Source organism: Engraulis encrasicolus, chromosome 22, assembly GCF_034702125.1.
Source record: "Engraulis encrasicolus isolate BLACKSEA-1 chromosome 22, IST_EnEncr_1.0, whole genome shotgun sequence".
Lineage (NCBI taxonomy): Eukaryota > Metazoa > Chordata > Actinopteri > Clupeiformes > Engraulidae > Engraulis > Engraulis encrasicolus.
The window spans coordinates 36,516,003-36,541,266 of NC_085878.1; the positions used below are offsets into that span (position 1 = coordinate 36,516,003).

Consider the following 25,264-nt stretch of genomic DNA (forward strand, 5'->3'; position numbering starts at 1 on the left):
TCAAATGTGTGTGCGTGTGCGTGAACCGGTGCTACTCATGTTGTTAGGGTATTCTCTTTTGTTTCCTCTAGCCTGTTAGCGTGCTGTGGTGCAGCCTCTACCGTCTGAAATAGCTACAGGCTAGAGTGGTTTCTTTTTTTTCTCTTTTCATTTGTTTTGTTTTGTTTGTATGTTAGCCCCTCCCGTCCCTGCTCACTCGTTGCTGGCGCGGAGCGTGCCTACTGACGTGTGTGTGTGAGAGGCCACACGGAAAGGCTAGGTCCTATCTTATGCACAGAGTAGTAAAAGGTTTGCTGTGACATTACGTGACTCCTAGTGTGTAACCGAAAGGTGGGGATCACTGAGTGGAAAACAAGTGTGAGTTCCAGTGTGTAACAAAACAAGTGTGCAACAAGTGTGAATTCCAGTGTGTAACAAAACGAGTGTGTAACAAGTGTGAATTCCAGTGTGTAAGGAAACAAGTGTGAATTCCAGTGTGTAACAGACACGTGTGTTCGCACCATATTAGGTGTATTAGGGCCCTAGCATCTCCCTGGTGCTTCTCCCCCTTACTCAGTGGTCTCCTCCTGGCCAGGCCCACGTTTGTGCAGGGGTTTCCCTTTTTTTTTGATGTATTGTTTATTTTCTTTTTGTCCCATTATACCCGTGGGAACCAGATTTTATATGTATTTATTAATAAAGAATGTCATTTTTGTACTTTTCTAAAAAACCTGAGTCTGTCCACCTTTTTCGGTATTTGGTCCCTTTACTGTCTCTTACGAGGTTATAGGAAGGTAAAGGGTGGCGTAGTCTACTACACCCTGGCTTTACATAAAGCTGTAAACTAGAAGTTAATTGTAACTCCTATGTAAGCTCTTGGGCGTTACACATATATACAAAGAGAGTGCTATTTAGGGCCCATAACATTCTCAAAGACCAATCACACCCAGGATATGGACTATTTAAAAAACTGAGATCTGGAAGGCGACTGTGCTGTCACAGAGCTAGAACTGAGAGACTGAGAAAGAGCTTTTTTCCTCATGCCATTTGCTTACTGAATTCCTTTGATTGAACACACACACACACACACACACACACACACACACACACACACACACACACACACACACACACCTTTTATTTTTTATTTTATTTCTTCTTCATCCTTCTTCTGCATACTTGTTTTGCACCGGCCATGCATTTCATTACAAGTGACACGAAAGTGTCTCTATGTAGGGTGAACTATGGTAAATTGGGACACTTTTGGTAGATCGCAAAAAAAAACCACTTTAAGTTTAAAATACACCAACATTTAGTAATTGTATGTCTTCATATGGGTCTTGGGTACATTTCCATGTAGGAATTAGTTATTGAAGTATGATATTTTATAATATATTAACATTTAAAGACAGTGAGACACCAACTTCGTTGTGAGAAAATGCTATGGCAATTTGGGACACCCTTTAATGTAAAATGGGACAGTCTGTTTGATTATCATTATTTTTGCACAAACTGAAGAATAATATCGTTTTTCTCTAGTTAACAGTAGACTAGGATCTTAACTATTTAAAAAATGATATAACATCCCTGAAACATTTCCATTTCAAGAGAATATTGAAGGACTATGGCATGTGTGACTGTGGCCATGGCCATTAGCATGTGGGATGCATATTACAATACAGGCCTATGGCGTGCTAATATGTTATGCTAACAGCTAACAGAAGCCCATTCTGTTGCTATGAGAAAACTGTCCCATTTTAGCTTAAAATATTGTCCCAAATTAGCTCACTCCACTATACTTACTAAAAGTATGTCTCCTTAATAAAGTAAAGACAAATGTGTAAATGTTTTGATATTGAGTTAAACCTTTAGTAAAACAACATATATTTCAATCATATTTTGTACCATATAATCACTAATTCAGCCATAATATCCTTATGATCTGATAGCATAATCGACATGTCAGCTAGCTAAAATGACAAGTGTTGGATCCACTGTCACTTCAAACCTTTGCTCATTTCTTTTATGATACTTAACACCAAATAAAATTATTGTTCCTTATACATGACAGTTGCAGTAACAATATTACATCCCATTTTGTGATTGGCTGCTAATATTTAGAAAGAAAACAACCCAAAACCTTATTTGTCCCAATTTGGCTGATGTCCCAAATTACCTTAGTTCACCCTACATGACAAATAAATATCCTTGAATCCTTTAGGGCGGTAAGCTTAAGAAGAGACGAAATTGCATTCAATCGAGAGCCAAGCATCTCCTATCGCCAATGTTTGTTTTAGTAACGCCTGATGTCATCATTCATTGGCATGGAGAAATGCCAGAATGTTTTGAAAGAATACACCACGTCAGAAAATAAGGTATATGGATTCGATGGATTACGCACTGTCCTGGCGTTTTATAAATCGCTACGGTTGTTCATCCGAAGTTTCAGAGCCAAGCAAGACCATGCGCTGTGCATACAAATTGGTCCTTTTTTCTCCAGGGTTGCTGATTTGTTTTTTTTAACCAAGCCTGTATGTTGGCCTGCCCATCTGCGAAATTATCTCGGTAAGGGATTGGGCCACTTTGGCGTGGAGGAAGGCTTAGGGCTTCCGCACACCGGCTCCGACAAAGTGCTGAGCACTGCTCAGCTAAAATTCGATTCCATTGTTTTCAATAGAACCACGCACACTGGCGCCGATGTCCGCAGACATTCGCCGATGTCGGATAGCAATTAGTATGAAAATAGAAAAGTGGTTTCTTAAACTTCGTGGTTCCTTGAGCGCGCACTGGCTCAAGGGGTCCCAGGAGTGCTGTCTGGGAAGAACTGGTCCTTTAACTCAGCGGTGTGGTGCTGTGCCTCCATGCCCTAACTGGGATGTTGACGAGGTGGCGAACTGCGTAGGAACACCTCAGTTATTTGCACACAATGAAACAAATTTAGTATGGGTCTATCGGTGGCGATCTCACTATGTTGGCGAAGCCTATCCATGTCATGCCCATCCATGGTCGTCGCAGGGATGATACGCAGTGGAAGTGCGTTATGAGACACGCTTTCCCGGCTGAGGAGACACGAATCATCACGATTTGTTGTGGTAACGTGTGATGTCACTACATGTTGGCATGGAGAAGAAATATTTTGAAATAATACACGTGGATAGGGCAAAATTCGGTAGCAGCAATCAGTAGACCGACAGCGCATGAGAACCAGTCTCCCCATCGCCAAGGATTGTTTTGGCAACGCGTGGCGTCATCATTCATTGGTATGGAGAAATTCCAGGTTATTTTGAAAGAATACACCGCGTCGGTAAATATACGAATCCAAAGTTTCAGAACAGAGCAAGCAGCGCTTAAAATGTCGCAAGCCTTGCCTACAAATGACACATTTTCTCCAGTGTTGTTGACGAAGAGACGGCGGCGGGCTGCAAACCGGCGACACAAAGCACTAGCCAACGCATGGTTAGCCTAAATAAAAAAATGTTGGTTTTTTTAAATATATTTTGAAAGAATACACGGTGCGTAAAATTCAACAGGGCGGAAAACTTTAGAAAAGAAGAGAATGCATCCATTGGAGAAATGCCAGAATGTTTTGAAAGAATACACCACGTCCGAAAATAAGGTAGATGGATTCCATGGATTACGCACTGTCCTGACATCTTTATCAAACGCTACGACCAGAGATTCTTTAAGTATATATCTCTCTACTCTCTCTGCTATGACTGTACACCCAAAGTTTCTCCAGGGCTGCTTATTTGTTTTTTGAACCAAGCTTGTAAGTTGGCCTGCCCGGTATGACACGAATGATGGTGTGCCAGTGAGAGTTTTTAGTGAGACACAATGTTGCGCCCTTTTGATATTTTAGAAATAATTCATAAGTGAGACAAATTTGGTGTGGGTCTACCGCAATTTCAACATTTTGTAAACTCCTGTCGCCAAGGTTTATTTGGCTAAGACACAATGTCCTATATGTCTCGTTGGTTTGGAGAAATGGTTATGACAAATCACCAAGCACTGAGGCAAATGTAGTGTGAATTTTTCGCTCACGGTTTCAAAGTTTTGACTTGGAGATGCTGCATACAACGGGGATGAGAAAACACAATCTGCACGGTGCATTTTTGGAGACATCAACACCGTGTTTTCTTGCCGAGGTTCTGCGTTACCATCCCCAAGATTTGTTGATGTAACATGCGATGTCACTGCATTTTGGCATGTAGGCCTATACACAAGATGTGTTGAAAGAATCCACGGTGGCGGCAAAATTCGGTATACCAGCAATCACGAAAACGCATTGAAGAGAGCTGAAGAGTTTCCCATAGCCAATGTTTGCTTTGGAAACGTATCATGTCATCCTCCATTACCATGGAGAAATGCCAGGATATTTCGAAAGAATACACCAAGCCGGAAAATACTGATGGAGTCGATGGATTGCACTGTCTTGGTGTTTGCCACTGTTGTACATCCAAAATGATGCGAACAGTCAGGTACATCCATGGTCGAAGCAGGTAGGCAAATCATGATTAAGATATGCCGTGGACGTGCGCTAATGCGCATACCCGGCTGAGGAGAAAGTAGGCCTATACACAAATCAGCAACACCAGCTAGGGCGCATTTTATGGAGACTGTCGGCACCTTACCTGTCGCTTCTGCCTTATCTGTCGCTCTTGTCACCTGATTGGCTGAAATGAACGATCCATGTTTTAGAGGCTGTCCGGGTTATCGCCTGTTCATAAACAATCGTATTTTAAGTTTTCCTGGCAGACTGTTCGTTTTTATTTAAAAACAAAGCACCGTGAAGCAGAACATTAACATTGAAATCGCGTCGCATTCATCCATCTTGATGTACTGAAATGAATTTCGACACAGGCTTGTTATACCCCCTGATTTACTATGTTTACTGCTAAGCTAATGTATCACGTCGTGTAACACACGACTACCGGTACATTAAGTTTATATTGGCCGCGAAATATTTTACATCTGTAAGTTAATACAGTAGACTATTTTACATCTATAACCTATCTATAGCCTACTATTTCCACGATCTGCTTACCTTGATCCCCACAGATACCACGCAAAACGCTAAAATACGAGGGAATGCACTCATTGACTGAATATTGCTACTATGACTGAGTGACTGATTACATTAACTTGCTTTTCGTTTTTACCTGGTAACAATTATATAATAATTATATTCTCTATAACATAACAAGGTTAAAATGCAACTAAGTAGAAGCTTGCAGTATTGGCAGGCAGTAGCCTATTTGAACAGTCTCAGCCATGCAATGGAGAAGAGGTTGAATATGCTACAAAGATTATAAAAGAAAACTACCCCCCTGTACTACAATATATCTAGAGCCACATAAAACGGACACCAGTGTTTTATTTCACCTTTATTTTGGAATTCCCAGATGCCATTTTAAATCATCTGTAATAACTTACAGTATTAAGTAATGTGCCATTTATTTATTTATTTATTTATTTATTTTTAAAAACGTATACACTGCATACCCCTAGACAGCATACTTGAATAAAAATAACATTTTGTTAAACAGGTGCATGAGTATGGGACAGCTCTTCCACATACCCATGTCATTGTAAAGGGGGCAGGCGGTTGTTTACATTTCAAAAAAACATCTTCATTTATTCCCAATAACATTCAAAAGGTTATGCAACATCAGCAGACAACTAGCAAACAGACAGTGATACCTTTTGGGATAGTATTTGGATTAGGCCTATGTTAAGAAGGTTTTTAATGCAATCAAAGTCTGCCCCCATTAGAATAGCTCAGATCTCAGAAAGAGCTGAGTCAAAAAATGCCAACATCACCGGGTACTGACAAGTCAAGGGTAGCATGAGCTATACAACAGCATATTGAAATTGGCAGAAGCTATCTTTTAAGAGGCAAATGGTTGAGTAATCCAGTGCCACTTTGATGTTATGGGCATTCTAATGTCCAGACAAATCACCAGACATAACCTTCCATTCATTTTCAATGTTTTTTTCTTCTTCTGGTGAGTTAGAATGTCCATACCACCAAAGCACCAAAACGTGGTATGGAAATCTATAGGACATAATGAAGAGGGAAGTGTGGGTGACCAGATCACAAAACCAGCTGGCATCAAAGCATCAAGGATATCAGGGCTTCTATAACCCTGATGCAATGCCACAGCCCATTGACTTCAATGGTGTGACACCTTCCATTCTGACACACATTGAGACACACTGCCATGCAAAGCAAGTAAGAGTGTGGGGAGATATAATCACAAATAGTAGCTACATTCCTGTCCTGATGCATCTGCCAGATGGCAATCTAGCAAAGAACTTGTGCCGAGGGTGCAGTAACACATGGAGAACCATGATGTGATGCAGTATGTGATGGTTTATTAGCAGTTTTGTGGTTGTAGTGTCTTCTACAGAGTTCACAAGAGTGTAGATTTTGCAGAGGTGTTGGTGGTCCATGATTGGTCCTGGATGGTGCACCACCTTCAACGAATCTCCCCTGATGCTGAGGAGTTGGACATGCTGGAAATGTCATCTAAAGTTTGGCAAAGAGAGAAGATTAGAGGAGAGTGCGTGCGTGCGTGCGTGTGTGTTATTAACCCATTTTAGCCTGATGCTGCATACACGATGCATTGTCCAAGGCGCCTGAAGTGACATGGGTGCATTCCAATATGCAGACTCCTGTCCATTCTCATGCAAGATGATGGTCTTGGCTTTTAAATGCAACTAATTTCACGTTTTTATGTGCCTCAGAGGCTGAGCAAGTTAGGTTTTTACAGCCTCTGGCAAAAAGTATGGAATCACCTGTCGTGGAGGATGTTCATTCAGTCATTTTTATTTTTAAGAAATATGATGGATCACAGACCCGACTCAGAACTGAACTCATTTCAAAGGGCAACTGTCTGGCCTTAAGAAACACCAAAAGAAATCATGAAAAGTAATTCCGTTAGTAAGTAAGAGTTACTTTTTTAGAGCATGCATAGGGGAAAAAATATGGAATCACTCAGCTCTGAGGAAAAAAAATATGGAATCATGAAAAACAAACACACAAACAAGCACTTCAAAAACTTTTTCTGGATTTTGGAACAACGTACAGCCTCGGAGTAATAGTATTAATGAGAAAAAAAACGGTATCCTTCATCAATTTGGCTTCAAATGTCTCTGATTACAGTGACAGAACATCTTAATAGGCTGGGACCTTGCCATTGACCATTTAAAAGTGATACTGTCCCATTTTTTGAAATAAGCTCATATTACACATCCCCTTGAGTTAAATAACTGACTTTTACCTTTCTCCTGTACTTTCAACCGTTCTCTGAGAACGGCAGTGCAAATTTTACCTCCGAGCTAGCAGTTAACATGGACTCCTATGAGACCAGTTAGCCGCCAGCTGAAATGAGTTCAGTTCTGAGTCGGGTCTGTGATCCATCATATTTCTATATATAATAGTAGACCTCTGTGTCATATTCCCAAGGAATGGTAGCATCGCATCTGCTGTGCTGTGCTGAGTCAAAGTAATTCATAAGCCTACTGGTTGTGTTTTCCCTGCCCATTCACAACTTTGATGGCCTGCAATTTATTCAGATGTGTTCTACAACTTTTTGATGAAACTTCCATTTTACATTTGATACCACAAACTAGGCTTACTTGTTGTGCTGTGTGGATTTTTGTTGAGCAGGGATCTCACTTACCAATTAGCATGTTTTCCTCTTGTTACCAGCATCAGTCTGAACCTGACTGGACACCTGTGCACTTCACCATATGTGAACTCTGAGGGCAAGTGTAGAAGCCTGGCAAATAAAGACAGGAATAAGTCGGTCTCAGTATCACTGTGCAACTACATTCACAATGTAATATGTTGGTTTAGTTGAATTCTGTCCATCACAATTTAATATTATGGTTTACATTTAGGCATACAACTTTCACAATGCCATATTAGTTACATTTAGCTAGCTAGTGTCCTATTTGGTAAGGACATGTACAAGTGATGTAGGCTGTACAGCAGGGGTGGGCAACTTTCATTATAAGGTGGGCCAACATTTTTAACTACCACAATCAGTGGGCCACATCACCACGCACTTGAGAGAATTTACAAAAGGATACTTCACTTTTTCTTTATTTATACCTGAATGCTTACACTATTGATTTATAGGGGGTTAAAAACTGTCCTTTTTCTTTTTTTTAAAAAGTGAGAAGTTGGGCTGCATGTGGCGCCCGAGCCTCCAGTTGCCCATCCCTGCTGTACAGTATCCTAACAGAAAGGCTCTCATAGTATTTCAAATAATGGTCTATATAAAAACTGGTTATAATAGGTACAGTGCAGCATAAACAGGGTTGAGGGGGTGGTTTCTTTTATTTCGTTGTACCTACCGAGTAGTTTAGCCAATGTCTGTGTGACACGTTCATGCTGCCACCTCCACAGCATCCTCTTCACAACCTCAGGGGCAAAACACCTGAAAACATAATAATATAATCCTTTTTCAGTCCAAGATATAGACTAGAAAATGAGTGACAGCATCACAATCAGGTATGCAAGTGTAGTGGACCCCCCATTTTTGTCTTTTTGTTATTCCCTTATTCTCACTCCCTGTCTTTTTGTTGTCCTGTCAGAAGTTGTCTTTTAGTTTAATTATGCTGTTGCACGTTTTCGCCAATAGATGGCATCATAGGACCAGCAATGAGTGCAGAGACCCTCTCTGGTGCAGTAGCCAGTGACTTCGGTCACATAAGAAGAACGAAACGTGGAAGTGACAGGCTTTGTTATGATACAGAAGGCAGCGGTGTCAGCTGTACAGTTATGCTGAGGAAAATGTAAATAAACAACGAACTCAGCGAAACTCTACACACTTGAGGACCTTATTCATTAAGTGTGCAACATAAGCATTCACGCAATAATGCCACCAGGCCACATTTAAGATTTAACTAGGAGTATTTTGTTATGGATCTTATGTAGTGATAGACTTACCATTTCTTGTTAGGCATATCTGGCCTATTTCCAAGAGAAGGCTGATGTCCCTGTCTGTTGATCTGATTTTGACGTCGGCAAGATGCTTCGTGCTGTCTGGGTTTCAAACCTAGTGGTGAAATGACAAGGGATTTTATGTAAACAAAATGCTCATTTCAGTAAGTGTACATACAGTAAACAGATCTAAGAAGTTCCCAGAGCACCCTACGATAGCTGGCATGGTTGGCACAATAGACCCAAAGAGCAAAATTGTCCCAAGATTGTCTTCCAAACAATTCCACTCCAAACATTTTCCTTCTGAAATAAACAATGTCCATATCCAATCAAACCTCAGTAGGCAGCTATCTCGTCAGGTCGGCCTTACCATAGACACATCTATGGGCCTTACGAGTGGCCCGTAAATTTACAATCTCAAACGTCATCACCGTATAAGCCATGGCACAACACAAGCGTTTTTTTATATATTAAACAAGATATCTCGGCACGTTTGCGCTAGTTATCTGAACACTGATTGTTAACGAATGCCCGAAATAGTAGAGCTAGCTGCCATTTATGTTATGCTAGCTAGGGTCAAGTCATCTCATCCAAACTAGCCACAGTAAGGGGGAAATTACGCTTCAAATGAACGGGAATGACTCAAAACTTTAGAAATATATTGTTAGAATGTACCGTATACAAGGTTAGTCTATGAGGTTAAATAGTTTTCCTACATATATATTTTTATATCCCAGTTACGTACCTTATCTTCTGCACGAATCGAGGCCTCCTGTTTCATTGGCACGAATGAATGAAAAATCCTGTCAGGGAGCGGAGCAGTTAACCGCAGCCTTTTGTTTACAGTTGTTACCAGGGCAACGCAGCTAGGACCCCAAAGCGACAGATAAGGCAGAAGCGACAGGTAAGGTACCGACAGAGACATCAACATGTGCTTTCTTGCAGTTGCCATGACCAAGATTTGTTGTTGCAACGGTGATGTCGTTGACATGGAGAAAGAATATTTTGAAAGAATACATGTGTGGCAAAATTCGGTAGTAGCAATCCTGAGAACGACAATGCATTTCATTTAGTGCCAAAGCATCCCCATCACCACAGTTTGTTGTGGCAACGCATGATGTCATCATTCATTGTCATGGAGATATGCCAGGATATTTTGAAAGAATGCACCACGTCAGAAAATTAAAATCCACAGTTTCTGGACAGAGCAAGCAGCGCTTAAAAAGTCGTATGCTCTGCCAACAAATGGTCAATTTTCTTCAGTAGGTGGGTTTACATGCAGCACTTTTTTCTAGTCTGATTAGACTAATCAGATTACAATTCTGAATTCACCTGTGTACATGGACCATATTCTATTCCGATTTTGGCCATTTGCATTGACGTCACAATATCACGTAGGCCTAATATTGTTTTCCTGGACGGCGGAAGTATACATATAAACTAGACAGAAATACGCAAACGGAGACAACTTTGACCGTATAATACAAAAGAAACACTAGTTCTCCTGACCTATTTGTTCACTGGCGGCCAAGTGAATTAAAAAAAAATGTAGGCTATATTCTGCGCCACTAGGTGGCATAACTGGGACGGTGGTCTACGGAAACCTGGGAGAAGAAGAGGCGAATGTTGTTGCTTCCAGTACGAAGGCCTACTTACTCTGCCAGCGATTTACCATGTTTTTCTTCAGTAAATTTAAGAACTATGAAAGTTATGAGCTTAAAACCGAGCCACTCATTGCCAGCTACAAATCCTTGCTTGCACCTTTGCATTTCTTCATTGCTAGCTGGGCACCGCGGCAGCATCCTCGTCATGGCATGGCACAGGTAAAATGAGGCTAATCTACTACCAGCTACAAGACCACTTCTGTAGTATTACATTTTGTTTCAAGCATTTATCGATTATTTGACAAAGTGGCCTTCTAAATGTAATATATTTTCTTCTCAGACGTATTTTGTGGGCTACTTGGTTTCACTTAAGTTGTGTAGTGTGATCCAAGTGTAGTCTATTTCATGTTGTTTCAGCCACGTTTGCACAATGTAATGTGAAGTTTTTCAATGTTTCAAATCGGTGTTGCATTGCACATGTAGAATCAGGTACAGTAGGCTACAGATATCAAGGTGTATTATGTATATTTTTATATTTGCATTCAAGTTAGCTCTAATGTATCTTCAAATAGGCCTACGGTATGTAATAGCAGGACATCTTATTAAATCTTCACACATGTAGGCCTATACACTTTTTTGTCATTGCAGGTTCATCTGTCAGGTGGTCAGCACCCAGACTAAAACCATGGGTCATGGTGAAGAAGGATAAAAGTAAACTGTTGTATGCCAAAGGTTGGCCAGGATTATGTCCAAGAATTGCACTCCAGTAGCAGGTAAAGACATGAATGGTGAGTTGGGATGAGGGCTATTGTCTGGCATCACATTTTAATTCAGACGATATTTTGTACTAGAATTGTAGGAGTTAATTATTCAGTACTGTACCAGTACATTAATGCATGGCTAGATTCATTTAAATAACACTTTCTTTAATTCTTTCTTTTTAATTAGGTGGGGAGCCAACATGAGGATTCCAGAGGGGCGTCTTTCACTTGGGCTTTGCAGCGGCACCAGGGCCTTCACCATCAGTGATGCTGGTCTCCTTATCCATCTTGCCTACCAGTACATTCCTCCCCTGATGCATTGATCTCCTGTACCTGTTGTGGAAGTTGTCAGGGACAACGAGCAGTTGTGATAATAATTAATTACTGAAATGATGAAGTCCATCCCGGCATGACTTGCTTATTTTATTGTGCACACTAATACAACAACTTCAAACATCTTCTGTCTGTCTATCTTGAGTCTATAGTCTATACTAATTACTCTACAGTATTGTCTCAGGTGACTGGTCCTTTAGCTCAGCGGTATCGTGCATACCCGAACTGGAGCGTTGACTAGGAGGTGGTGGGTTTGAGCCTCCTGTGGCGGACTGTGCAGAAACACCGCAGATACATATGCAAACCAACAAAATCAGCAAGGGATCAAATATGAATTACTCTCACGGTATCACAGGATGGTTGTCACAACAATACACTGCAAATCAACAAGCCACATGTACCAAGCCAAGTTGCAAGGATAATATAGCCCAACGTGTGAAGACGTGTTGCTGTCAGAGGTTACACCAGTGGTTCTCAAACTTTTTCCATCATTCCCCCCTTCAGATGGTCTGAATGCTTCAGAGCCGCCCCCAAGCAACAGCAGTACTCGTGCAGAATGATTTTATGATCGCTGCACAGAATCAAAGGAAAGGTGATGACTGGTGAAATTAAACAAAGAGGGACTGCAGTCGAATGCAGATGTGTGTTCATTTCCTATGGTATTCAAATTAATGACAATTAATAATATAAATAATGTTGGTGAGGGCTTTAAACCTATTGACTTATTGGCGAGACAGGAAATCATTTCCTTGGGGAAAAAAAACAAAATCAGATGTCAAAAGCCTGAGTGTTGTTGGCGCTGCCAATGCCTTGAAATGGCAGATGGGCACCACAAAGCACTAGCCTAGCCTACTCATAGTTATATACAAAAATGGGTTGATCACACCTCCTGTGGATTAAAAAAAAATCCGTTTGCGTCCAGAATGCACAACTTTTTAAAACCGTGTCCGTAAATTGGCCTGTGCTTTACCAAAGCTTTCTGGTGAGACATGTTGAGCCCCTGTGATGTGGAGAAATTTTTAGAAAGAATTCATTAGGCACATTTGATGTGGGTCTATCGCTCGCGATCTCAACATTGTCGCTAAGGTTTAGACACAATGGTAACAAATTATCACTGGGGCCAGAGGCGATTCTAGGGTCAGATGGGGCCCCAAGCGAAAATGCAAAACAATGAACATTTTAACTAAAATCACCACTGCTGTAGTACAGTATGGGCTGCTATTCATTATCTAGGGGCTTGGGGCCCCAAGCGGCTGCCTGCCTTGCCTGGTGGCAAGATGCACCTCTGCTTGGGGCAAATTTAGTGTGAGTGTAGGCCTATCCCTAGCAATATGCGCATAGAGCAGGGATGAGACATCACCATGTGTTGTCTTGCCGAGGTTCTGCGTTACCATCCCCAACAATGTCACTAGCCTACACATTGGTATGGAGAATGAGTTGGAAAAGACAAATTTACTATGGGTCTGTCAGTGGCGATCTCAATGTTTTGGCAAAGCAGAACACAAGTATACTACAAGATCCGCATACCCGGCTGAGGAGAAAACACAAATCAGCAACACTAGCTAGGGCGCATTTTATGGAGACATCATGCTTTCTTGCCGAGCCTCTTGCCATCATCAAGATTTGTTGTGGTAACACCAGAGACGTTCTTAATGCAGAGACGGCCAACTCGACGTTCCTTCCTGTTTCACTTATGACGTCGGCCACGCCCCTTTAGGAGACCTGATAGGAGACTTTTATAATGGGCGCCGACCAATGCCTTAATTAATGGGCGGAGCGATGGATTTAAAAATTGTATATCTTGCGAGCCACATGCCTTCTTCACATTCTGAAAATGTAAATGTCATCTCGGAATTATTTTTTCACAGAGAAAATCGACTTTGTTTGACGCGTGTCCCGTCTAGTGCGAGCCACTGCCATGGAATGCCAAGAATGATTGACAAGCGGTGCAGAATATGCTTTGCGTGAAAACAGGAGCGGTTGATAAGGAGCCCTGCATTAATTGACGTTTATTTTTGTTATGTTGTTTTGTTGTTACAAGGCCCTAGTTCACGTCTACTTTGCACGTCTGTTGTGAAATGGGCTAGTAGCCTAATTTCGACAAATTATTAAAAGCTTGATGTTCATTTCTGCACGTTTCCGTTTCAGTGCTGTCCATAAGTAGCCTGTTTTCGCCGCTCCCCAGTCTGTCCACGGGTTTATAGCCTCAATCTAGTGAGACACAGTACCATGACAGCAAATAAATGACAACAGTTGGATGGCAAATGCATACGTTAGGCTACTGCTTTATCGACTTCATTCAATAGGCTGTGGTGCTCTCACCAATGACATAATTCACTTACTATATGTTCTGTTAAATGTTATGTTGTGTGGTCCGTCATCTTCACTGTTGTGTGATACCTGTTATTGTTGCGGTCCCTTTAAGTGTTCCGATGACGTTTCATATTGCCGGCTTTTCTGTCATGCGCGGCGCCATGTTTTTAGTCAGTTACATTAAGTTATTAAACGCGACTCACAGAGTCTTAATGTGAGAAGTTGTGCGGCTCGTTTCTTCGCCTTAAGGCAACTTCCACACTGGTGACCCCCGACGTTTGTTTACTGGACGTATCCAGATCGACATGACCGCCAACGCTGTGTCTCTCAAGCTCCCCGAGTTCTGGGAATCATCTCCTTCAGCCTGGTTCGCTCAGACTGAGGCACAGTTTGCCTTGCGTCAGATTACCGCCGACGAAACGCAATACTACTACGTGGTGTCTGCCCTCGGAAGTTCTACGGCGTCGAGAGTGGTGAGCCTTCTTAAACGTCCTCCTCTGACGAGGAAATATGAAACTCTGAAGGAAAAGTTACTGAAAACGTTCGAACTGTCTGACACTGAGAGGGCTAGTAGGCTTTTCTCTCTTCAAGGGCTCGGCGATAGCAAGCCCTCAGAGCTAATGGACCGAATGCTCGATCTGCTTGGCGACAACAAGCCAGATTTCCTTTTCCTCCACCTTTTCCTGCGCCAGCTGCCTGCTCATGTGAGATCTGCTTTGGCCAACACTGCCAGCACGGATTGCAGAGAACTGGCTGCTGAGGCTGACAAGTGTTTCCTGGCTAGTCAACAACAACCCTGCGCAGCTGCTCTCCTCCCTGCTGGTGCTGTATCTGAGGTTCTGGAGGATGATCACATGCTCGTCGCAGCAGCGGCCCCGCGTCGGCAGCAGTCTTCGGGTTTGTGCTACTACCATGCCAGGTTTGGCTCCAAGGCCAAGCAATGCCGTTCTCCATGCAGCTTCAGTGGAACGGGAAAAGCCAAGGCCGGCGCTCACTAGTGGCCGTGAGCGTCGGCCATGCCGGCAGGCTGCTCTTCATCCACGACTCCATCTCCGGCCGGCGATTCCTCTGCGACACTGGGGCACAGCGGAGTCTAATGCCTGCTTCACAGGTGGACGTGGTGGCAGACACCCACGGCCCCCCCATGGAAGCCGCCAATGGAAGCCCTATCCGTACGTATGGCACTAGGCATGTTGAACTGTGTTTTGGAGGGCAACGCTTTAGCTGGGACTTTGTGACGGCCAAGGTTGCTGTTCCCCTCTTGGGTTCAGATTTTTTGTGTGCATATGGACTGTTAGTGGACGTTAAAAATCAGCGCTTGATCGACGCCGTCACTTTCTGTTCGTACGCTCCAACAGTCCTTGGGCCTCCCCCCTGCACCTCGTCCCCAAACCCGGAGGGGGCTGGCGTCCTTGAGGGGACTACCGACGGCTCAACGACGCGACAACGCCCGACCGCTACCCAGTGCCCCACATCCAGGATTTTTCAGCACACCTGGCTGGCAAGCTCATTTTTTCCAAAGTGGACTTGATCAGAGGATACCATCAGGTGCCCGTACACCCTCTCGACATCCCAAAAACAGCTGTGATCACGCCATTCGGTTTGTTTGAGTTCCTGCGCACACCATTCGGGCTCAAAAACGCTGCTCAAACTTTCCAACGGCTCATGGACTCTGTGTTACGGGATCTGCCTTTTGTTTTTGTGTACCTTGACGACATCCTGGTGGCCAGCACATCTCCTTCAGAGCACCTTTCGCACCTTCGCACTCTGTTTGAGCGGCTTACCGAGCACGGGCTCATCATCAATCCGGCCAAGTGCGAGTTCGGCCTGCCCGCCATAGACTTTCTGGGGCACAGAGTCACGAAGGACGGGATCGTTCCTCTTCCGTCGAAAGTGGAGGCCATCACCGCTTTCCCACGCCCAGTCACCATCAGAGCATTACAGGAGTTCCTGGGCATGGTGAACTTTTACCACCGTTTTCTCCCCAGGGCCGCCCAAACCATGCGACCCTTGTATGAGGCTCTGAAAGGCGGCAAGCCTAAACACACTGTGGACTGGAGCCCGGAGAGAGACAAGGCTTTTGCGGACGCTAAATCAGCCCTGGCTAAGGCCGCCATGTTGGCCCATCCCGCCTCCTCCGTCCCGATCGCACTGACCACAGACGCCTCAGACTACGCAGTCGGTGCGGTCTTCGAGCAATGGGTGGGTGACGCTTGGCAGCCTCTCGCCTTTTTCAGCAGGCAGTTGCGTCCCAGTGAACGGAAGTATAGCACTTTCGACCGGGAGCTACTTGGCGTGTACCTGGCCATCCGACACTTTCGTTCACTGCTGGAGGGACGCCAGTTCACTGTCTTTGTGGACCACAAGCCACTGACTTTCGCCATGTCCAAAGTCACTCAGCCATGGTCTGGCAGACAACAGCGGCAGCTCACTTACATCTCCGAGTTCACCACGGACATTACACACCTCTCTGGCAAGCACAACCCTGTTGCTGACTGCCTCTCCCGTGCTCTTGCAGCGGCGGTCCACCTCGGCCTAGACTACAGCGGCATGGCAGCAGAGCAGGCCGCGGACCCGGGAGTGCAGGCTCTCCGTTCGTCTGCTACTGGACTACAGCTACAGGATGTGACATTCGACGAGGCTGGCACTACTCTGCTCTGTGACATCTCCTTGGGCTCTCCTAGGCCTGTGGTACCTGCGAAGTGGAAGCAGCCTGTTTTTGACGCCATCCATGGCCTCTCACACCCAGGAACCAAGGCCTCAGTCAAGTTGGTGTCAGCCAAGTTTGTGTGGCGCGGACTGAAAAAGGACGTGAGAGGCTGGGCGCGCACCTGCATGGGGTGCCAGCGTGGCAAAGTACACCGCCACACCAAAGCGCCACTGGAACAGTTTCAGGTGCCAGAACGTCACGTCAACATTGACCTAGTTGGCCCACTTCCACCCTCGCTAGGTTACACTCACGTGCTCACGATGGTCGACAGGACCACAAGGTGGGCTGAGGCTGTTCCACTGTCATCAACAACATCAGCTGATGTGGCACGGGCATTTATCGGCACCTGGGTGTCACGTTTTGGCACCCCATCGGACATTTCATCAGACCGAGGCGCTCAGTTTACCTCTGAGCTTTGGAACGCTGTCGCAGGGAGCTTGGGGGTTAAACTCCACCGCACCACAGCCTACCATCCCCAGAGTAATGGCCTCTGTGAACGTTTTCATAGGTCGATGAAGGCCTCCCTGCGTTCTAGCCTGAAGGACTGTTCCTGGGCTGACAGGCTCCCATGGGTCATGCTGGGCATCAGGACTGCACCTAAGGAAGACCTCCAGGCCTCCTCCGCAGAACTGGTCTATGGCCAGCCGCTACGGGTCCCCGGGGAGTTTGTCCCCAACACCACGAGCCCTTGGTCAGCCACACTCCAGCGATCCACCCTGTTGGACAATGCCAGGCTGTTTGCTCCACTTCCTACCTCCCGCCACTGTTTACCGAACTCTCACGTCCCCAGCGGCCTTCAGTCTGCTGACTATGTTTTTATCCGAGTGGATAGCCACCGCGGACCTCTCCGTCCGCCTTACGAGGGCCCTTTCCGCGTTGTGGAAACGGGGGACAAGCACTTTGTGGTAGACATTGGAGGCAGGCAGGAGTGTGTATCAGTGGACCGCCTTAAACCTGCCCACCTAGATCTGGCCCGGCCTGTTGAGCTGGCGAAACCCCCGAAACGGGGACGACCTCTGACTAGGCCCCCTCTTCTCGTTCCTCCTGCCACTCGGCCGCGCCGCAGCGGTGCCTTGCAGACAGCCACCGAGGGGGCGGTTCCGCCTTCTCTCGTTCGGAGGAGCCGCACTGGACGTTTGATTCGTCCCCCACGCCGTTGATAACCAAATTTTTGTTTTTCCTCTCTCTCTCTCTCTCTCTCTCTCTCTCTCTCTCTCTCTCTCTCTCTCTCTCTCTCTCTCAGGTTTCTGATAGTGTGAATTCTGGGGGGGCATGTGTGGTGCTCTCACCAATGACATAATTCACTTACTATATGTTCTGTTAAATGTTATGTTGTGTGGTCCGTCATCCCCACTGTTGTGTGATACTTGTTATTGTTGCGGTCCCTTTAAGTGTTCCGATGACGTTTCATATTGCCGCCATTTCTGTCATGCGCGGCGCCATGTTTTTAGTCAGTTACATTAAGTTATTAAACGCGACTCACAGAGTCTTAATGTGAGAAGTTGTGCGGCTCGTTTCTTCGCCTTAAGGCAACTTCCACAAGGCTACTCTTTGCAGCAGTCTGTGTTGCATGACACTTCAGCATCATCTCATCCAGTCAACTGTTAAACGAAATGCAGGTTGCGCCAGAAGAATAGAGATTCTTTGGTAACATGATGTCACCACACATTCGCAGGGGGGTTGGCATGAAGCTAGAATATTTTGAAAGGACACTGTGCCAGCAAAATTCGATAGCATGGCAATGAGAATGCATTTCGAGAGCCGAAGGTCCTTGGTTACCCATGGCCAAGGTTTGTTTTTGTAACGGATGATGTCGTCATTCATTGGCATGGGGAAATGTCAGAATGTTTTGAAAGAATACACCACCGCTACGGTACATTCGATGGATTACGCACTATCTTGTCGCTTTTATCAATCAAAGTTTGCGTACAAATTGCCTTTTTTCTTTAGTGTTGCTGATTTGTTTTTAACCAAGCCTATAAGTTGGCCTGTCCGTCGCCAAGGTATATTTCGGTAAGGGATGGTGTGTCAGTCACTTTAGCGTGGAGAAATGTTGGCACAGAAAACTTTCGACTAGCATTGCTAGAAAACACTCGACAACCATCTTCTCTGTTGGCTCTTCGTTTTACCCGTGGACAGTGGGCACATACATGGGCACTGACGTCATAGCCTAATTGGATGCTGATTCTCATGGTTTTGCCATAATAATCAATTAATAGCAGAGTTGTAGAAGTACTCTTAGAATGTAATTACATATCTAGTCGTATGATATTACAAAGTTGAAACCATTTGATATCATACCACTAGTGTAATTTCGTAAGAAAACGTAATTTCAATTTTCTTGTAGTATGACCTGCATATGAAGAAACTGACAATAAAAGCTGACTTGACTTGACTAATTACATTTGAAATAGTACTTCTACTTTATAAACCATGCTTAATGGGAACCATTGCTTCAAGTTGGTCTGCTCCCGCAGGGTTTATTTTGGTAACACAGGATTGCATACCCCTTTGGCTACCCAGACAAATCTCGCCCAGCAAAATCTCCACTCATGAAATTTGGAAAGGAGGACATCATTTCTGTCAAATCGTCAAGGCGGACATTTCTGCAATTTTTGGGAAGTGGACACAATAAGGTCGTTCATGATGGCGTTTTTTCAACCAGGCAGCAAATTTGCTAGGCAGCGAGCATGCTCACTGTGTCCGCGTGAAGCATCCTGGTTAGAATTTCCGTTCACGACGCAGTTTAAGGGAGTGACCTCTGCGCGGCAGTCGTGTCACATGGCGTTAAACCATCGTGGGAACAAAAGTTTTGTCAAGCAGCCACGCAGTACCACAAGAGCAACTGCTGGGCAGAAAACCTCCTCCATGCCGTCAGTAATCTGCTGTGATTGGCATTCATCAATCTGACGTGAATTGCAGGTGTAGCCCACATGCTTGTGAGGCAGCTCACTCGCTGCTCCAAGTAGGAAGCAGCGTTTTTTATGTCTTGGGAAATCACGTTAGAAAAAACTGTCCAACTTGTTTGCCAAGCATTCAACTCCACCTTTATTAGACTAAGCAGATCTCGTGTTGATCAAGCATTTTTATGCTTGGTTGCGACCTTGCCTATTGACAGGTTCATTCAAGGATTTTGGTCCAGGCAAACACATTAAGGTCGTTCGTGATGGCGTTTTTTAGGCCAGGCAGCCAATTTGCTAGGCAGCGAGCATTCTCACTGTGTCCGCGTGAAGCATCCTGGTTAGAATTTCCGTTCACGATGCAGCATAAGGGAGTGACCTCTGCGCCGCAGTCATGTCATATGGCGTTAAACCATCGCGGGAACAAAAGTTTTGCTTAGCAGCCGCGCTGTACCATAAGAGCAAGTGCTGGGCAGAAGACCTCCTCCATGCCGTCGGTAATCTGCGGTGATTGGCATTCATCAATCTGACGTGAATTGCAGGTGTAGCCCACATGCTTGTGAGGCAGTTCACTCGCTGCTCCAAGTAGGAAGCAGCGTTTTTTATGTCTTGGGAAACCACGTTAGAAAAAACTGTCCAACTTGTTTGCCAAGCATTCAACTCCACCTTTATTAGACTAAGCAGATCTCGTGTTGATCAAGCATTTTTATGCTTGGTTGCGTCCGTGCCTATTCTCTGGTGACCTACAATAAGGCCACTGCCTTAGGCTCATTCCACCTTGTGCAACGTATACATGCACAGACAGTCAGCAAGCATTCTGGACTTGAAATGTTGCATGATGGTTAGAAATCGTGCCGGACTTGACCAAATTCAGTCGTACTGTGACGAAGACATGAGGTCAGGTGTGACATGGTGTCAAAATCTTACAGGATCAAAATGATTGCAGATGAACCGTGCAACACCTGAAGTTGCTTATCATTAGGTGCGATCGACTTGTCGTCAACGCATGCATGCGCATTTAGACAGCAATGCACCATGGATGAAAATGCTGCATGACGGTTAGATTTCGTCGATGTTGCCGACATGTCACATCGTGTCAAACTATCGCGGGATGAATGCGACTGCAGTCAGATATTGCTGCCTCAGCAGTTGCTTATCCCCTTCAATGCTCGTCTGTGGACTGCCTCCGAGGTCACACGCCCATCAACTGGTTGGTCAACAACTCACTCACCTGTGTATATGGGTCTTGTCTCACACCTCTACACAAGTTTGCGCAGGTCCCCACTTCAGCTCCTCCTCACTGCCTGTCCCCCCACTCCTCACATGTGGTGTGTTAGTAGAGCAAACCGGTGCGAGCTCATCGTCTCGTTCATATTTGTGGCCGACTTTAAATGCGCTGTATTTAATAACACCCACATCGTGACAACAAGTTCTCGCTCACGTGCTTCGTCAGTGTTGATCGACAGTAACAGAAGTCGTATGGGGCTACTGTTGATGCTCATTGCAAGGATGTGCATACCTTCTCCACAGTGACGCACCCACCCAGTGACGAACTGGTTGGCCAAAAGTATGCTGATGTTGTCCTGCACCCCTACAAAGTTTGTACTTCACTCCAACTCCCTCTCCGCACCTGTCCCACCTCACATGTGAAATGCTACATAGGTCAAACAGGTGCAATCGAGCTCATCGTCTTGTGCAAATTTGTGGTCGACTCATGTTTAGCGCTGCCCGCATTGTAACCGTGAGTTCTCTCTGACATAGCCTAGTGAGCAGTTGTTGGACGACGAAAGTTGGTCTCGACCGTCCGTCACGCCGTGGGTGCACTAAACAGTGCATTTAAAGTTAACCACAAATTGGTTTGAAGTGGGGTGAATTGCAAACTATTTAGGGGTGTGGGACAAGGCGTCTACACAGATAGAACTATCAATACACTCCGGCAGAGAGGACAGGTTATTATATGTAGCTACACTCTTGTGTTGTTGTTGTCATCGCTGTGTCTATATCTCTCCAGTCCTCGCCCACCAGCTCTCCCGTTCCCCCGAGCACCACTTTCCTCTCTGCTACCGGTCAACCAGTTCAAGGGTGTGTAACCGTGGAGGCGGTATACTGACCCTTGCTATGAGGATCAACGGGGATAAACAACCGCAGATCTGCAATCGCTTTGATCCCTCGAGAGTTTGACACCATCGTGATGGTGCAGTGCTGCGTAACCAAATGGCAAAGTGCGCATGTGCGCTGCCCAGCAAAAGCAGCACTGTGTCATCACGAACTCGGCCCGCCCATGTCACACGTCGTGTCTTCGTGACAGCATGGTAAAATCGGACAAGATTTCCAACCATCCAACAACATTTCCAGTCAAGAATGCATTGATAACTTTGCATGTAGATGTTATGCAAAGTTGAATAAGTGTAACGTAGGCTAAGCAGAGTTCGTGTGGAACGTTAAACCTCCCTCCCGAAAGCCTCATACAGTGTTGATGCCGTTGGGCTGGAGGACTGGTCCTTTAGTCCAGGGGTATAGTAGCCTCGCGACGCCATCCTATGTACTCCACCCAAAGATTTTGGCTCCGCACATCTAGCTCGTTCAAAAAGTCGAGAATCCCAAGAAAGCCAACCTAAAACCTCGGGAAAGTGGGAGTGAACATTTGGTGACGCAATGTCAGATCGATAATAATCGAGGTTGATCTCAGGCGGAAGTATAGAACAACGAGTTCCCGAGCTTATGTTTTGTGTGATGACACACGCATCATCAACATGGCGCCCATGCATGCAACTGTAAACAGTATCATAAATGCTAAAATATCGTCTTGTAACTACTATCAACAACACCAGTTGATGTCATTCAATTGCAGATGCACATATGACAGCAATGCTGGTCTCTGACTGTTTAATTTAGCTTACTTCAGCTAAAATGATATGTCGTGGGTGTGGAGGCTCAAGTGGAGGTGAAAAAAAGAAAAGAGAACCAAAACAAAACACGCATGATTCCGATTGTGCCGGGATCAGTGGCGTTCATGCGCTTAAGTCCAGAACTCGGTTGTCACATGAGCAGTGTCGTCAGCTGTCTTGAGAGGTCCCAATATCGTGAAGGCACCAATCGTCTGTCAAAAGCCTCGAGCTCGGTTCTCTCAGTGTTTAGCCAATCAGCAAACAGTTGAGAGGGATGACGCGGAACTCACCCGCGAGCTCCGTTACTGATTGGTTAAGGTAACTATATTCACACTTTCGTTTTGTTATTCGTTTGCTTTTGCGACTCTATATCGCAGCAGGCATGCTAATAAAGCACAATATGGGTTTTAATTTGAGTTTGGAACCGTTGTAGTTGACGAGGTGACAGGTTTGTGTCGCCGAGGGGGACGGACTGCAGGAATACCTCCGTCACATAAGTCTACTGACAAGTTTGGTGATGGGTTTTGGTCCACATAGTTTGACAGTTTTGGTAGCCTAGGAAATGCATGGGCGGACAAATGTCCTCCTTGACGATTTCAGGAGCATTGTCTGCCATTCCAAATTGGAGCAAAGATTTGTCTGTGTGCAGAGATTTGTCTGACATTCATCTGACATTAGGCCTGGCTGATTACAGTGTAGGCTATCCCATAGGCCTAGTCTCAGTAGAAGGCTAGACCTTCTTTTGAGGTAGTTTTCTTCGCTTTTTCATTATTTATACGTAGGCCTATATGAATGTATAATGTGTGTAGCATATTGTATAGATGATGTTTGTACTGTGATTGTCAGAGTGAGAAGTCCTTTTTGTTGTATCTTATTATTTCTTGGCAGGATAAAGTTTCAACCTCAACAATCTTCTACAGATTCCCTGTACTGTGATGTCTCCACTGTGGGCCTTGAGCCTGTAATAAAGTTTATAAGACAAGGTCCTAGGCCTACTGTATTGGAGCCCTATCTCACGCCTTTCGTAAAGTTTTCACGAAAAAAATAACTTTAATTTTCGTGGTGCATTCACGTTATTGCCCGTTTTTCGTGGTTGGGCAACGAAACGCTGCCTATTCATTTGAATTGCCCCACTGCTGCTATGGTTATCCAAGCGTCTGCAGGGGCGGGGAGGGGGTGCTGACAGAACACTGCTGATACACTCGGGACTTGACGCCCTTTCGGTACTTACGCCTTATGTCATACGACCCTAAACCTAAACCTAAACCTAACCCTAACCTTAACCCTAAACCTAAACCTAAACCTAACCCTACTTAACCCTAAACCTAACCCTAACCTTAACCCTAAACCTAACCCTAACCCTAACCCTAACCCTAAATTGCTTGTTTGAAATGTTTGATTACCATGTGACGGTACTGAAAGGGCGTCAAGCTAGTGGGTCGCTAGGCAGCAGTCGGGCAATTCAAATGAATAGGCAGCGTTTCGTTGCCCAACCACGAAAAATGGGCAATAACGTGAATGCACCACGAAAATTAAAGTTATTTTTTTTCGTGAATACTTCACGAAAGGCGTGAGCTACGGTTGTGTATTGCATTGCATACTATTTACATGGGCCATTCCCATATTACTATAGGCTGCTACATTTTAAAATAGTCATGAAAAATAAACTAGAGCAGTGGCTCTCAACCTTTCTTGAATAAACGCCCCCTGGACCTCATCGTAAGCCTCTCTAAGCCCCCTTCATGACATAAGCCTGCCAACGCCCCCTTTATTTTTAACAAATAAAATTGACTAATTCTCCTTAACTAAGCCACCCACCCCTATCCAGCGTCAGGTTGAGTGTCCTTTACACAGATCTACAGCATACTTATTACTGAGCTGATTAATATAGGTCTGTGGTCCTTTAAGGCAGAGATTTGTTGACCTTACCAACATGGCGGAGAGTGTGTTTCCTCAGCACGTCTAATCGGATACGTAAAGACACGCCTTTTCCGGACACGTTATTGTTGCATCAGATAGTCTGCATTGACAGAAATGGCAAGCTCAGGAGAGCAAGGTAAGATGATAATAATTCATTATTTTAAAGAAAAGCTCAACCACTTGAAAGTGTACCTCATAACATGACAGTCAAACACGCACGTAAAACGGAATTTATGTTTGACCTTCTCAAACAATAGCGTTAACACCGCATCACATCACAGAATTGGTGTCTCCTTGTTAACATTACGTTACATTCATAATAACACAGCTGGTCCTGCGTGTGCTATGTCCAGTTTTCTCTACGCAACATTTTGGATGATATGCCCTGATGTAGTTCGCTCCGCGTTCTGTTGTACGCTCACTGACTTGATTGTCCAGTCAGATTTCTGGATGCGGTCAAGCAGTAGCCTAGTTATTAGGCTACCATATGCAAGATTCTGTTTTCTTCGTTTCGGTTCATTTCTGTATAGGCTACTTGGCTAAACTTTTGATTGGGATGACAATTCTGCATCCCATATAGCTTTCATTTTTAACCAGTACATTCGTTTAGTACGGTGATTTGCGGTTAATTGGCTTTGTGTGACCGATAGGCTATTCCTTGCTCCAAGGCTGAATGAAAAAACAAAGTCTATGAAAATCTTGGTTTTGGTCTGATGTCGGAAACAAATCACCCATGGCAAGGCGTTGGAAAAGAACGGCACATGTAGCCTCTGGTTTCCTTTCAGTTTTGAAATGAAAAACGCCCAAAGGCAGATAAACCATGTCGACCCACACTTTCACTTTCCCATTTGATTTAACATTAGGCCTACTCAGATGGCATGGGCAACTGGCAAGTCCAGCTAC

General features: G+C 44.7%; 1 protein-coding gene and 1 long non-coding RNA gene across 4 annotated transcripts in view; one reads left to right on the top strand and one right to left on the bottom strand.

The window, feature by feature from the left end:
* Positions 1 to 6,332: 6,332 nt before the first annotated feature.
* LOC134439368 (uncharacterized) lies at positions 6,333 to 8,868 on the bottom strand. The gene is made up of 3 exons (XR_010032737.1): positions 8,344 to 8,868; positions 7,665 to 7,763; positions 6,333 to 6,508 (listed from the first exon to the last, which is right to left on the bottom strand). It is a non-coding gene; the product is annotated as an uncharacterized LOC134439368 (long non-coding RNA).
* Positions 8,869 to 9,745: 877 nt separating this feature from the next.
* cars1 (cysteinyl-tRNA synthetase 1) overlaps positions 9,746 to 25,264 on the top strand; it is a 28,693-nt gene continuing 13,174 nt past the window's right edge. Inside the window, exon 1 of one of the 3 annotated variants that reach the window (XM_063189281.1) lies at positions 9,746 to 9,836. Coding sequence is in view for 2 of the 3 variants with exons in the window: in XM_063189280.1 (XP_063045350.1) it covers positions 24,476 to 24,497 (22 nt within the window). In the remaining variant the exon portion in view is untranslated. Of the gene's footprint in view, positions 9,837 to 24,388; positions 24,498 to 25,264 lie in introns of those variants that run through there. The other 2 variants (XM_063189280.1, XM_063189279.1) reach the window with 2 other exon arrangements.